Source organism: Neolamprologus brichardi, chromosome 17, assembly GCF_056152115.1.
Source record: "Neolamprologus brichardi isolate AB-2024 chromosome 17, ASM5615211v1, whole genome shotgun sequence".
NCBI classification, from domain to species: domain Eukaryota; kingdom Metazoa; phylum Chordata; class Actinopteri; order Cichliformes; family Cichlidae; genus Neolamprologus; species Neolamprologus brichardi.
The window spans coordinates 374,436-388,909 of record NC_142120.1 but is presented as its reverse complement, the minus strand read 5'-3'; the positions used below and the strand labels follow the sequence as shown (position 1 = coordinate 388,909).

At 42.9% G+C, this 14,474-nt stretch overlaps 1 protein-coding gene across 1 annotated transcript in view; it reads right to left on the bottom strand.

Annotated features, from left to right (window-relative positions):
* Window positions 1–931: 931 nt before the first annotated feature.
* The window catches only part of tmtc1 (transmembrane O-mannosyltransferase targeting cadherins 1), a 59,721-nt gene continuing 46,178 nt past the window's right edge, over window positions 932–14,474 (bottom strand). Inside the window, exons 14-19 of the mRNA XM_087830374.1 lie at window positions 13,768–13,903; window positions 9,562–9,706; window positions 9,309–9,446; window positions 7,408–7,530; window positions 3,427–3,504; window positions 932–2,926 (exon numbers count right to left, since the gene is read on the bottom strand). Of these exons, the coding sequence (XP_087686500.1) occupies window positions 2,801–2,926; window positions 3,427–3,504; window positions 7,408–7,530; window positions 9,309–9,446; window positions 9,562–9,706; window positions 13,768–13,903 (746 nt within the window). The 3' untranslated portion in view covers window positions 932–2,800. The remainder of the gene's footprint in view (window positions 2,927–3,426; window positions 3,505–7,407; window positions 7,531–9,308; window positions 9,447–9,561; window positions 9,707–13,767; window positions 13,904–14,474) is intronic.

The following is a 14,474-nucleotide window of genomic DNA, read 5'->3' as shown; positions in this document are numbered from 1 at the left end:
TGACCTGTTCACTGTGTACTCTGCGTCTTGCCCTTAGTCAGCTGGCATAGGCTCTAGCCCCCCCCCGTGACCCTGATGTGGACGGCTGGTTGTACGTACCTCATTTTAGTGAGTCAGTCGTGATCAACCCATCATCAGATACCTTCAAAATTGGAGCAGTAGGGGGCATATTCGCAGTCATGTCCTGTGTGTGTGTTTGCGCAGGAGTTTGAGTTGTAGCTTACTAAAACAATGCAGAGAAAGTGCTAAATTAGACGGGGTTTTTTTTTTTTATTGTTTAATGCCTTTTCAGATTTTAACATAAGACTGAGGACAATATAAATAAACGTCTTTGCTCATAGGGGGTCATATGATTGTTGGGCTTCTCTGTATGTATTATTGCAGGGTCTACCTTAAAGTATAAAGTGCTTTGAGGTGTCAACAATCATATCAATTCAATTCAATTTTATATATATAGCGCCAAATCACAACAACAGTCGTCTCAAGATGCTTTATATTGTACAGTAGAATGTACAATAATAATAATAATATGTATTATATACATACATAATATACTATGAGCAGCACTTTGGTGACAGTGGGAAGGAAAAACTCCCTTTTAACAGGAAGAAACCTCCGGCAGAACCAGGCTCAGGGAGGGGCGGGGCCATCTGCTGTGATTGGTTGGGGTGAGAGAAGGAATCATAGTTCTTTACCCTTCAAACCCTGAGGCTTCCCCTCCCCCCCATGCTTGTATGAATGGGTGAATGGAACAAGTTGTATGAAGTGCTTGAGTAAAGTAAAAACGTGCTATATAACAGAGTCCATACAGTTCCTTGGGAACACACTTTGGTGTGGGCTACTGAGAATATTTCATGTTTGTTTCTTAGACATTTAAAAGAAGAACAACTCCAAACACCATTTAATAAAAGATATATTTTATTTTCTTGGTGCAACCCAGTCACTGCACTAGTCACTTCACTTTCATCTCATTGGCATTCCACAATAAAATTCACTCGAGAGAATCAATAAAACCACAACGATCAGCGAAACAGCTTTCCTCAGAGGTTATGTTGCACATGAACCCATAAGTTGGAGCTCCACACAGGAGCCGACACATTAGCTTATTCTACTTGCTGAAGACTTGTGACATCAGGCTGTTTATTCTAGCTTCTGCCATAAGTGGAGATCAGATAAATATGATTTAGGTAATCTAGAGAGGAAGCAGCTGTTACCAGAATAAGGACATTTTAAGAGAGCTTTACACATATATTCATTTAAATATCCCAGCAGAGTGGGATCCAAATGAATCTGTCCTTATTTCCCATTGGGTTATACAAATATAAACTCCACTTACTTTGCAGATCTTTAAATTATCTTCTTTAGTTAATATAGTTACTGATTTAATCATGAGGCCCAAGAATGGAGCTCAATATGATAGCGGTGTGCGTTGCTTATCTTAGCTGAAAAAACATTATAGACAGAGGCAATCTGATGTCTGTAATGAACTCATTTAAATTTATATTCACCATCTGATGTTTGCTCATTTTCAATTAGAGTTTGGAAATTTTATTTTCTAAAAATGTAAAGTTAAAAGTCTGAGGACAGACAATGCTGCAAACAAGACAGCATAACACTGCCTGTGTGGTTTTTGATGATGGACACAATGTATCAGAGAATACAATCATATCATTGTTACACTTATACCACTGAACAATGCACAAGGAACCAGTCAAACCAAAACTTCCTTCTGCTGCAGAAAAGTTCCGAGTTAGCAGTCTGAAAGTCCCCAGCTGCTGCAGGGCAGGAGCCATAAACTGCAACAGCAGAAATGGGACTACTTTTGTGTCCCGTGGATACAATATCAGAGCATGAAGACACTGTTTCAGCAAAGAGCTGCTCTGCTGAATATCAGAGTTGTTCAGAGTTAAATGATTGATTCCAACTCCAAAGCCACATTGTACTACCACTCATTTTAAAATAAGTAATCAATAAAAACTTTGCTGAGACGTTTCATTTTGAATTGATAAAGAACAACAATCCAAACGAGAGCACGTTCCAAGAGTTTATGTGAGTTGGTTTGCTGTGATACTGACGGAGATGGAAATCATTGCTGGCTGGGATTTGGAATTTTCAGGAGCTGGAAGTTACCAACATCATGAATGTTTGGCTCTGAGGCGTACCAACAGTTAGCTTACACTTGATTTGAGATTTGTCTTCAATATTAATTCATGCAAAAGCATAAAAATAATCGATACACCTTCGTTTATGGGCATTCATTCACATAAATGTCTTTGTGTGAAGTGTAGGTGTGTTATGTCAGGTCATGGTTTGTTTGCATGAAACAGTGGGCTCTGATGTTCTCCGTGAGCTGAAAGATCCCCAAAGCAAACAGGTGACTTCTGAACCTACATCGTTTTATTATTCATACCTTAGGGTCAGGAAAATACCTGCCCACTCGTTCCCTTCATTAAATCTGCACACTTTTATTGCATTAATGTAAATATGTGAATCATTTTCAAAGGCAGAGCACAGAGCTCAGGAAGAGTGCCTTAAAGAAAATGAAACGCAAATGTTGAAAACAGATGTTGAAGAAAAGCTGATGCAGGCTGGTAATGCACAGAGCTCTTACCAGCTTCTCTTCGTATCCTTCAGGAAAGGCTTTGGGCCTGTAGTTGGGGGCCGGTCTCTTTGAAGGCCTGAGAGGTTCACCCTACTTCTCTTCTCTCCTACATGCCGCCCATCGTCGTAACAGACTAAGTTTATTCAACAGTCTTAATGGGTGGTGTTTGTCCCATTGTGTCGTGTCACTGGCACCAGTCTACACAGCCCCTGTCAGTCTCCTCTCCAGTCGGTCCAGCTTGGCAAGGTTTTCCTTCAGAAGTTTGGAACCAGGACTGAGAAGGAGGGCGCGTTGGTAGTACATCCTGGCAGCTGCATAATCCCCCTAAACAAACACACACATATTACAAATCTGATTTCACATTAGACCTGCCTGCTGCTGCTGAGCTCTGCATTAGGTCGAGGTCATTTTGAGCTGGGTTTAAAATCACAGCACAACACTGTTTCTGCCAGCAGCTTATGTGAAGCTCAGCTTCACAGCTGTTGTGCATGTTTCCATGACCTTTCTGAGACAGAAGGGGTTGAGTGATCACCATGAATGGGGTGAAATAAATGGACGTGCGGTTTGGGCTCAAACCAGTGGATGGGTCCAACAAGGCCCATTTCCCAAGGACAGCTGCTGGTCAGCCTCTAACATGGTTTCTGTAGTGGACGACTTGGGCAGTACGAGCCAGCAGACATCTTGGGCGATTTAGAGAGTGAGGTAGAGTGGACAAAGCTTTATACAGCACAAACATCACAGGACATGCTGATGCTCACAGACACATGTGAAGTTTGTCAGGAGTGTTCAGTTGTATTGTCAGATCTTAAATGTGTGTTTTCTACCTTGATGTGCTGAATTCCTCCCATGTTCATCCAGGCCTGTGATTGGTCTGGTTTGAGCTCAACAGCGAGCTTGTAACTCTGGTGATAGAGAAGAGGACTCAGTTATCTCTGTGGGCAAATCTCAGGTAAACACATATTATTTTGTTATAATGCAACCAGGTACAAAGCTGCAAGGTTTGTACCTGGTTGCTTCAGTTGCTTTCTGAAAATTACTCAAAGGCTCAAATTTACCAACTAATAGCAGCAGCTACAACTCTGGGTTTTCCATTCACAACATTTTTAACAGAAGTGGGACCGGACTGAATATGTCTTGATGCATGCTCAATCATCCAGGTAAGTAAATCCCAAACGGTCGACTCTGTTCATCCAGACCGTCCAGATGAACAGAATCGACCAGACTAGACCAGTTAGTTGGTCAGCTGGTGTAGGCTGCGGTTATACCAGAGCCACATAACCCACAGCAACACATCCTAAAGGTTCACTACTGGGTTCAGATCTGGAGAGTTGGGCTCCTGAACTTCTCTGAACTCAATTTGTAAGATCTGACCATTCAAAAAAGACAAATTTTGATGGAGCGCTGTAATCAAATCTCTGCCATTGGTTTCAATAACTTATTGAGTCCAGTTTGACTCCATGACATTATCTGGCTAGAAGAGACCTTTAGAGACGGCCATGAAGGGATCCATATGGTCAGAAACAACACTAAACATCAGTCAGGAAGACAAACACGTTTTAACTATAATTTGCGACATATCACATGATGCCAACCTTTATACCATTTTATAAAGTGTTGTTGTATTTAGGTGATTATGTTTCAGCTCGGCAGCATCCTGGAGATCCTGTGCCTTCAATTCAATTCAATTTATTTATACAGATCACAACAACAGTCGCCTCAAAGCGCTTTATATTGTACAGCAGATCGTACAATAATAGATACAGAGAAAAACACAACAACCATATGACCCCCTATGGCGACAGTGGGAAGGAAAAACTCCCTTTTAACAGGAAGAAACCTCCAGCAGAACCAGGCTCAGGGAGGGGCGGGGCCATCTGCTGTGATTGGTTGGGGTGAGAGAAGGAAGACAGGATAAAGACATGCTGTGGAAGAGAGACAGAGGTTAATAACAGATATGATTCAATGCAGAGAGGTCTGTTAACACATAGTGAGTGAGAAAGGTGACTGGAAAGGAAAAACTCAATGCATCATGGGAATCCCCGGTTCCACAGAAGAGGGGCCTGAAAACTGAAGGCTCTGCCTCCCATTCTACTTTAAATACTCTAGGAACAACAAGTAGGCCTGCAGAGCGAGAGCGAAGTGCTCTAATAGGGTGATATGGTACTACAAGGTCATTAAGATAAGATGGGGCCTTCAGTTTTAGAATACAACAGGCAGTAAGAGATTAAAATTATAATATTATAAACCAGTGCGTTTGATTGAAAGTGTAAAATTCTGCTTCTCAGGCTGTCAGCCTCACATTGGCTTCTTTAGACACTGTGCTGATGCTGTGAAATAAAACATCCCACGTGCACAGACGTGGCCTTCTTTGAAGCTTCAGTGACCTCAGATGACCCCCACCCCTGTTTCTTCCAGCCTCTTTTTCAGTCCATCAGCGTTTCTGGCAGAGTCATCAGTCTCTTGCAGTTCGGTTTGCTTTCTCTCCTCTCAAGCCTCCTCAGAAAGTCATTTCAAGTTTCCTGTATCCTCCACAAATTCCCTTTGCAGATTGCATCTCAACCATCGGTCTCGGATGACTTCTTGTGAGTGTGCCAGCAATTCTGAATGGGTGGAACTTCCACAGTGGGAGGAAGGCCAGCAGGCAGGGACAAGCCTGCCTGACTTTAATCACATTAATGACCTGATTCCTTTCAGTTCACTTTCTGCTGAATTTCCAGAGATTGCTCAACTTTACAAGAACAAAAAAACGAAACCTCGATGTATACCCGAGTTCAACGCTATGTTCACTCCAAAGAAGACTCCATCTTTCTCTGTGTCATCTCTGTTGATGTGTGGCATGTGCAATAAATATATGATGCCAAGAGAGATCAGAGGAAGAGCCTGATGAAAACTTAATAACTGAGGAAATTAAGCAAAAATAACTGCAAATAAACCTCTTGAATGACTTTGGGTGGACCGTGCATCGTACCGTGCACCTTTGTTGTGGGAGCAGTTACAAATGCTAAGCACATTGTAGAGAATAACGTTTAAGCACACAGCATATTTTGGGTTTTACATCATTTCCTACTGATAAAGATTTCCACCATTGCAATTCAATGTAAAACTACACTGATAATTAATAGATAAACAATAACAATTAAGTCACAGAAAAGTTGCTGTTTTTTCATTATCCACTCAGAAAAGTCTATTTTTCACAGTGGATCCACAGCATGGGGAGAAAAGGACATTTTCTGAGCAGGATTTTTTCTGTCATTTTACACATTTATTTATTTAGGCTGGAAGATCAAAGTGCACCCGGTGGAAGTGCGGTGCAGGGGCTTTGTTGCCAGTACAACAGCAAAGCTGCTTAGAGGGATCAGAGGACAGGCGCAACGGCAGCTATAAGAGAACTAGCTGACACTGCTGAGAGGTCACTGGCTGTGGTTAAAAAGGGCTGACATCACTAGGGCAGCTAAGGCAGTCAGCTAACCGCGAGAGAAAAGAAAATACTCCGCTCTTCTTCCCTTTTCTGGGAGGCAGTGGGGAGGTAGAGCGTACAGCCCGATCCGGCGGGGAGGTGTGGGAAGCCAGATCGGGCCACTTCCGGCTCTCCTCTCTGCTCTCTCCTATCTTGCTAAAATAGCAGTTTAGCCAGAGGTTAGGTTATGCTTTGTGCTGTTAGCTGCTTATTAAAAAGCACTAGTTACCATCTAGTACTGTTAGTCAATAAACCTCCTCTGTCAGAAACCTCTAAAAGCTCCCTTTTTCCTTTGACATCTCACCCTTGGTCAATACGCCAGGACTGCCATAATGAATAAAAAATACATCATTAAATAATTAATTAAACGTGGAAATAATTAATTACGTAAATATTTACGACACGTAATTGATTAATTAATGACACATTTAATTAATTATTGACACATTTAATTAATTAATGACACATTTAAATAATTATTGACAGTTTTAATTAATTATTTAATTATTTATTTATTTAATTCATTTTGGCACTTTTGTCCCCTTCATCTCTCTCCTTGAAGTAATTTTATCTGTCAGTCTCACCCATCAAACTAAGTGGGCGGGGTTAACGTTGCCATTCAGTTTCCCTAACATTTGATTGGTTGCCGTGCAAAGTAAGTCAAGACAGGTCGATCCTATATAATCGATTGCTTGTGTAGACTTGGGGCAGCCAGGTATCCCAGAATGCATTTCAAATCACAGGCAGCAATGTTGGTGGTGTAGTTTTAATACCCCGTTTTTCTGTCACTAACTACACTTTTAATAGTGTTTTAGCCGCGAATGTCGCGCTGTAATCTTCACGTCTGGTCAGGTTGTCAACATAGAACATGTTTGCAAAAGTGCTCAGATGTTTTCAGAGATGTCATTCGCTCTGCTAACAGTCAGCTGACAGAGAGCACCGAGCTCACAGCCCCGGTGTTCCAGCTTAACTGTTTGTTTCCAGCGTTCCCAGCCCCCCCCCACCAAAAAATAAGAATGCATGTTTCAATTCGCATCACCTCAGTAAGACCATATGAAAAGACAGTTATTTGTGGTGAATGAAATACAGTTACACTTTCAAGCACTTTTAAGCACCACATCTTGAATTCAAGCACTTTTCAAAACCTTGAAAAGACAACATTAAAATTCAAGCATTTTCAAGGATTTCAAACACCCGTACACCCTGTACATTGCTGTTTGCATCACAGAATCAAAGACACAGAGACATCATTAGCAGCTACAGAAAATCCATGTTGCTTACAGGAAGAAAAAGAGAGAAGTATGAGAGGGGAAAGACGATCAGTCTGTGTGACAGAGAGAACAGATACCTCGAAGGCTCGGTCCAGCTGGTTCATCTCTCTGAGCTGGTTCCCTTTGGAAAAATATAGCTCTGCTCTCACTGTCAGGTCACTGGGATTCTGCTGCAGGGCCTTGTCCAAAGCCTCCAGAGCCTGGAACACACACACACACACACACACACACACACACACACACGCACGCACGCACGCACGCACGCACGCACGCACGCACACGCACACGCACGCACGCACGCACGCACGCACGCACGCACACACACACACACACACACACGCACGCACACACGCACACACACACACACACACACACACACACACGCACACACACACACACACACACGCACGCACGCACTGCAGGTGAACAGACTTGTCGAACTCTACATGCTAGTCTGTATGTCTGTGCAGGCTCTCAGTCTAAGGAGCTTGGAAAGAAAAACATCTGGACTTCTTCAAGTTTCTAGAAGATGTTTGCTGCAAGATGTTAGTGGGGATTAAAGTGCTCGGAAGGGGATCTCAAAACTGCATTGTAGGAGGCACTTGGTGTTGTAAGCCACCCCCTCTGTTCAAACATAGTCAATCACACTCCTTTTTTAAACCATGTGAACATTGGCATCCTTGAAAGAGTGACCTTCATCCTTTAAATGCAGACGTAGAGGTCTGAGCACTCCTCGCTGCATTACACAGCATAGTTTCTGTTTGGGCTTTATGTGTGTGTTCCCTTTCTTTCCCTTCTGGCTTAGAGGGAACATTTTCTTCCCGGTGTTGTAGGGTCCTGATTACTCCAAGTTTGTGTTCCAGAGGATGGTGGGAGTCACAGAGGAGGTACTGGTCTGTGTGTGTGGGCTTCAGGTAAACTTCAATGTTGAGGTTTCCATGAACAGTGAAGGCATCAAAGTTTTTAAGAAAGTGCTATTACTATTGTGCTTGTAAATTAATAACTTCACCTGCAGTTTCTCAGTTCGTCTTTCTTGCTTGGTAAGAGAAATCTAGTCTTATCTAAGCTTGAACAAGTGCATCAGTATCAGGTTCAATGTCTGAGGTGAAAACGTTAAGTATAATCACAGCAGCAAATGCAGGATCCGACTCCCATTCTGCCCGTTCTCCATCTGAGAACTTCTCCCTCTCAGATCTGGACAACCATCAGTTGGAACAGCTGCCAGTTTGTCCCATTTCAGTCCAAGTCTATTCAGGCCTATCCGGTCACTTCCTTTAACTAATTACTTCCTGTCACAGTGCCTTTCATTGATTGCATTGCTGCTAGCTCTCCTGTAATCACAAACTTTGATCCTGCTTACAAAAACTAATCAGCGGGCTGTGACATCACAGCTGTAGTCCAGAGCCAGGGAGAAAATGTCAAAATTGCTTGTTTATTAACTGAAGCTCCAGATCCGTCCGTCCATTCAGGGCCAGACGGTGAATTTGAAAACATTCTCAAATGCTTCTTTTTTGTTTTTGCTTTGTTTTTTTAAATCAGTGTATATTAACATGGCAGAGTCTACGACTCTTTGATAAACTCTATGAGAGAAACTGTTACTGTTATGGCAAATGGTAAATGGCGCTTTTCTAGTCCCTAAGGACTAAAAGCGCTTTACACTACAGTCACACACACATTCACACACTTGTGATGAAGCTACATTGTAGCCACAGCCACCCTGGGGCGCACTGACAGAGGCGTCAGTGTCAGTGGATACAGTGGATGTATGAATATTTTTGAGAGTGATTGCAGTTTGTACTAAAAAGTGCTTTGAGTGCTCAGTTGGAGTAGAAAGGCGCCGTATAACTACCAGTCCATCTCTGCTGTCAAACTGGGTCGTATACTAACGAAACACCGACGGCCGTACACGCTGCTGGTGCTAACACAACAGATTCAGAAAGATCATTGGCAGTTGCTCTTATGTAGAGCAGATACCTACCTCTGTGTAGTTGCCACGCTTGCTGTAGATGGCAGACAGGAGGCGGTAACACTCTATGCAGTTGCCTTTTCTGGATATGACCTCGAGCATCATCTTCTCTGCCTCTTTGGTGCGACCAGCCATTGCTAAAACCTGAGCCTGAAACATACAGGGAGAGTTTTTGTGTGAAACAAGTTATGGTTATGGTCTCTTTTCCAACTAACACACAAGAAACTAAATGCTATTCTTAGTCTAAGTATGTATGTCTACTCACGAGAGCCAGCCAGATGTCGGTGCTCTCCGGCTGCAGGGCCACAGCTTCTCTGTACACCTGCAAAGCCTCCTCGTAGCGACCTGTGTTGTAGTATAATGCTCCAAGTGGTGTCAGAATGTCCACCTTCCTCGTCACCTGCAGTGCCCTTCATACAAAGGTCAAAGGTCATGGTTTTCAATGGAGGGGATTAGAGACTTTCAATGGTAGACAGACTGGCATCTGAACACAACTGTATTAAACCTCATTTACCCATTCACACATAATTCAAGAAAGCACTTTATTCTATGCATTTCAACCTTATTATGATATCAGGGTTCCTGTGCAGGGGACTCGGACCTGTACATGACCCACTACATATACAAACTTGTTGTAAACCCTGCAGTACTTCATCTGAATGTCACAACTTTAAAGGGTCCCAGAAAGACGCCAGCTTTTTGATCCCCATAAGAAGATTATTCTCTCAACCCATCCTAAACATTAGGACCAGTGGGAACCTCCAGTGTTTAATCCCAGTTATAGGTCTATGCCTCGTCAAGGACTCAAAGAAATCCTTGCATGAAGCAAAATTCAATTCAATTTCAATTTTATTCATACAATGACAAAACACAACAACAGCAGGTGCCTCAAAGTGATAACAACTGAGCAATCGTGCTTAAAGTGTTTCAGTAATTTGATTGCCAACATCAATGTAATTTCTGGGTTCAGACTAGGACTGGGCGATATATCGAGTGTTTAAATATATCGATACGAGATGTGACAATATCGTTTATATCGATATAGTCTATGTTACGTTATAATTATACTTGTGGAGCTTCAAGTTTGCCTCTCTTTCGTCCACTTTTATCTCTACGCTGCGTTACTCTGCCTCGCCTCTCCGTCACTGAACACAACTCCGCCTCCTCCATCGCGTCACCTGCAGGCAACGACAGGACGGCAGCTATCACAGAGGAGCTGGTCGGTAAAAAGAAAACATTTGGAGATTACTATTTTAGTGCTGCAGCGTTACTCTCGTTAGAACAACGTTAACGCCATAACTGCATTAACGCAGCAAATCTCCGTTAACGAGTTACCGCGGATCGCCTCATGCGTGGGGCTGGACGGCGTCAACGCGTTAACGAGCAAACTTCGTTAACGTGTTGACGCCGTGGGCGTCGTGTACCTGGAGACTTTTAACCGATGCATGAAACGATACATTTTTAGACATTTTTGTAACGGTGCCGTTTTCTTTGTGAGTATTTCTTACACGGCGTGCTGCGGGGAAAAGCCTGTTCTAACGTTGGAGTCTGAGGTTTATTTTTAGCACCTGACGACTCTTTTTGGCTTCTCATCCGTAAACACTCTGCATACTCTTTAGTTTATTTTAAAAAGTCTCAACAGGATCTTCAGCTTTATTGTGAAAGGTTAAAAACAAACAAACAAGCAGACGGCGGCGCCATGCCATTGTTTTACTGTTGTTGTTGCTAACGGCAACGCATAAAAACAGGCGCTTGTCCGTCCGTAGTGTGGTTATATTACATATAAGAGAACTTTAACAAATTAATATAACCACTTCAGTCACCATCAGAACGATAAAAAATATTGCCGTAAACAGTTTATTTTGCGACACCACGAAACCAACGACAGCGTAAAAGGAAACAACGTTTTTATATCGTCACACGACATATATCGTCATATCGAACAGCCCTAAGCTCAGCGTCTGTTAGTTTACATTTTGACTGCACAATTGTGAGCTTTTTGTTATGGACAAAAACAACATTATTATTTAATAAATGCTGATAATTTATTTCTGAGTAATTTTTTCTTGTACATCTGCGCTGTATGTTAATCAAAGTGCCCGTGGAGATCTGGGACACAGCTTTGGCGAAGAACTCTTTTTGTTCTTATTTTATGGCTTTAAAAATATCGAGATATATATCGTAGATCACCATCCAGCTAAAGAATATCGAGATATGAACTTTGGGCCATATTGCCCAGTCCTGGTTCAGACACAAGAACAACCTGCAGACAGAGGAGTCTCTCTCTGCTGTCTGGTGTTCCAGCACGCAGTGTAACTAAACTGATTTCTTTTGACACATATCTTTTCCCAGAACAAGTGTATGAACAGAGAGATGCATAAAAAGGCTCAGCAGGATCGCCCTGAAGTGCGCTCACACATAGACTTTAACTATGTTGTCGTTTCTTCCTTTGAAAGAGAACAAAGGCATTAAACCCGCCGCTCCAAGTGTCCCACTTTCAAAGAAATTTCTTCCTGCTTCGTCATTCGAGCTGGATTTTATCATCTGTCCCATCCATTTTCCACAGACACTGAAAAAAAACGTCTAACCTGTTACTCAAAGTGCTGTTTGGGAGGGGGAGGCCAGCAGCAGGAACTGACTGGGAGGACTGGGAGGGTGATGTAAATCCATAGTTTATGCAATCGTTTTCACACCTTACCTCGTCTGATTAGGTAGAGGACCAATAGAGGACCCTCTTAGGGACACACCCAGAGGGCTTAAAATCCAGAACTGTTCACCAGTTGCTCTCAGAGCTGAAGCTCCTTGGATGAAACTTAAAGTAGTCCAGACGCTTTTCTTTCTAAGCTCCTGGATGACTGAGAACCTTCACAGACATATTCTCTACAGAAATTTCACTGGTCTGTCCCAGTTAAGCTGAAAGTGGGCTGTATGTGTTTGAGTTTGATGCCCCAGTCTGCACAATGAGCCAAGATGCCATCCAGGAAACATCTAGAACACCCAAAAGTTTGTGCTTGTTTCTATTTGGTGATTTCAGCGTCCCTGGTAACGTTTCTGGTTTGAGTTTCTATGTGAGAGTTTTTCTCAGCAAATAAAACGGCTGCTTTGAGTTTACCTTTAATGTACAAGTCCTGCATTTGGGCCTGCCTCAGCACAAACCTCGACAGATGCTGATCCAAAAACAGCTGCCCTCACAGGTGATACGTTACATAGCAGAGGGGGACTGGATATCGGCATGAAACAACACTCAACAACTTCAGGAACAGCATTTTGGAAAAAGAAAGGAGCTTCGATGACTCTTCATCATTCATTTGTATGACCTGGAATTTATAGGTACAGAGCAATATTGGTGGAGGCAGCTACAGTTGTAGCCACAGCTGCCCTGGGGCAGACTGACAGAGGCAAGGCTGCCATATCGCACCATCGGCCCCTCTGGCCAACACTAGTAGGTGGTAGGTGAAGTGTTGCCCAAGGACACAACGACCAGGACAGAGAGAGCAGGGGATTGGTTACAAGTATTCCTGCACGATGTGTAAGTAATCTGATTTCTTTTGACACATTTCCCAGAACACGATTAGAGAAATGTATAAATGTCACGGTCCTGGGTCGGTGACACAGTGTTTTGAATTTCGTACTATTATTGATCTTCGATTTTCATCGTGGCTTATGACTGGTAGTGTTTTGGTTTCTGTTTTGTATTTCTAGATGATCTCTAGTTCTTAGGTTTTGGCTCCTGAGCCCCTCACGCTTAGTGCAGCTTTAGTTCTGTCATGTTTCTTGTTGCCAGTCAGTCGTGCTTCATGTTGCAGTTTGTTACTCCTCCCTGTGCTCCGTGTTCCCTTTGTTCAGGGTCTAGTCTGGATTGGATTTTTGCTTCTATCATCCTTTTTGCTACAGTGCAATAAAGATGCCTCTTTTAGTTTATCATTCTGTCTCCGGGTCCTGCGTTTGGGTCCTACATTGTGCCACAGCACACCATGACGATAAAAAGGCTCGACAGGATCGCCCTGACGAGCACTGGCAAAGACTTTTGTGTTAAACTCGCCACTCTGAGTGTCTAACCATATGAGAGAGCTTTTCTGACAGGAGCTGAACAACAGAGTTTTGAAACTCTAAGAAATGTTCTTGTAAGGCTCTGTCGAGTGTATTCCTGTCGAGTGTATTCCTGTCGAGTGTATTCCTGTCGAGTGTATTCCTGTCGAGTGTATTCCTGTCGAGTGTATTTCTGTCGAGTGTATTCCTGTCGAGTGTATTCCTGTCGAGTGTATTTCTGTCGAGTGTATTCCTGTCGAGTGTATTCCTGTCGAGTGTATTCCTGTCGAGTGTATTCCTGTCGAGTGTATTCCTGTCGTGCACTGAGGATTCTATTATTTTTTGATCCCTGTCAATTCTGTTCTGAACATGTATGTGAAACTCATTTTTAGCCACACGGCAGCACTGAAAGGTACTTTTACTGACAGATACTTTTGCTCACCTTTTGTACCAAGACTCAGCTTCTTGATTCTCATTGGATGATCGGAGCAGACGGCCCAGGTTTACCATGGCTACGTAATGTGCCGGTTTGAGTCGCACAGCTTGCTGGTAGTGAGCAGCTGCCCGCTGTCCTTCTCCTGGGCAAACGAAAGTGTAAGAATGAATGAACAGAGGGAGGAAAGAAGTGTTATGGGGAGGAGTGAATTAAAGAGCACGCTGGTGTGTCACTTCCTATCAGTGAAGAACATTGGCGTTATATTAATTTGCAACCGCAAACTACCGTATACAACTTCAGTTGCTGCAATGACATTTCTGCAAACTTTGATGTAGGGTGTCTTTGAATTTAACCCTCTGTAGGTTTTTATTTCCATCGAACAATCTCCAAAAGTTGATTCTGTTCATCTGGTCGTAGCGTTTTCAGTGGTACAGCACATTTGATCATGACTGAAACTAGCACCTCCAAGCTCATTGTTCCTTCAGTGGGCTGGTTTCAGTCATTGTGCTGGTTTCAGTCATTGTGCTGGTTTCAGTCATTGTGCTGGTTTCAGTCATTGTGCTGTACTGTTTATAAGATTGGGGAAAACTTCGTCAGATGAGACTGAAGAAGCCACTTGGATGAGTGAAACGTTTCTGAAAATGTCCAGATGAACAGAACCAACCTTTGGAGATTTACTTACCTGATTGAGAAACAAACAATGTTTTTTGAGC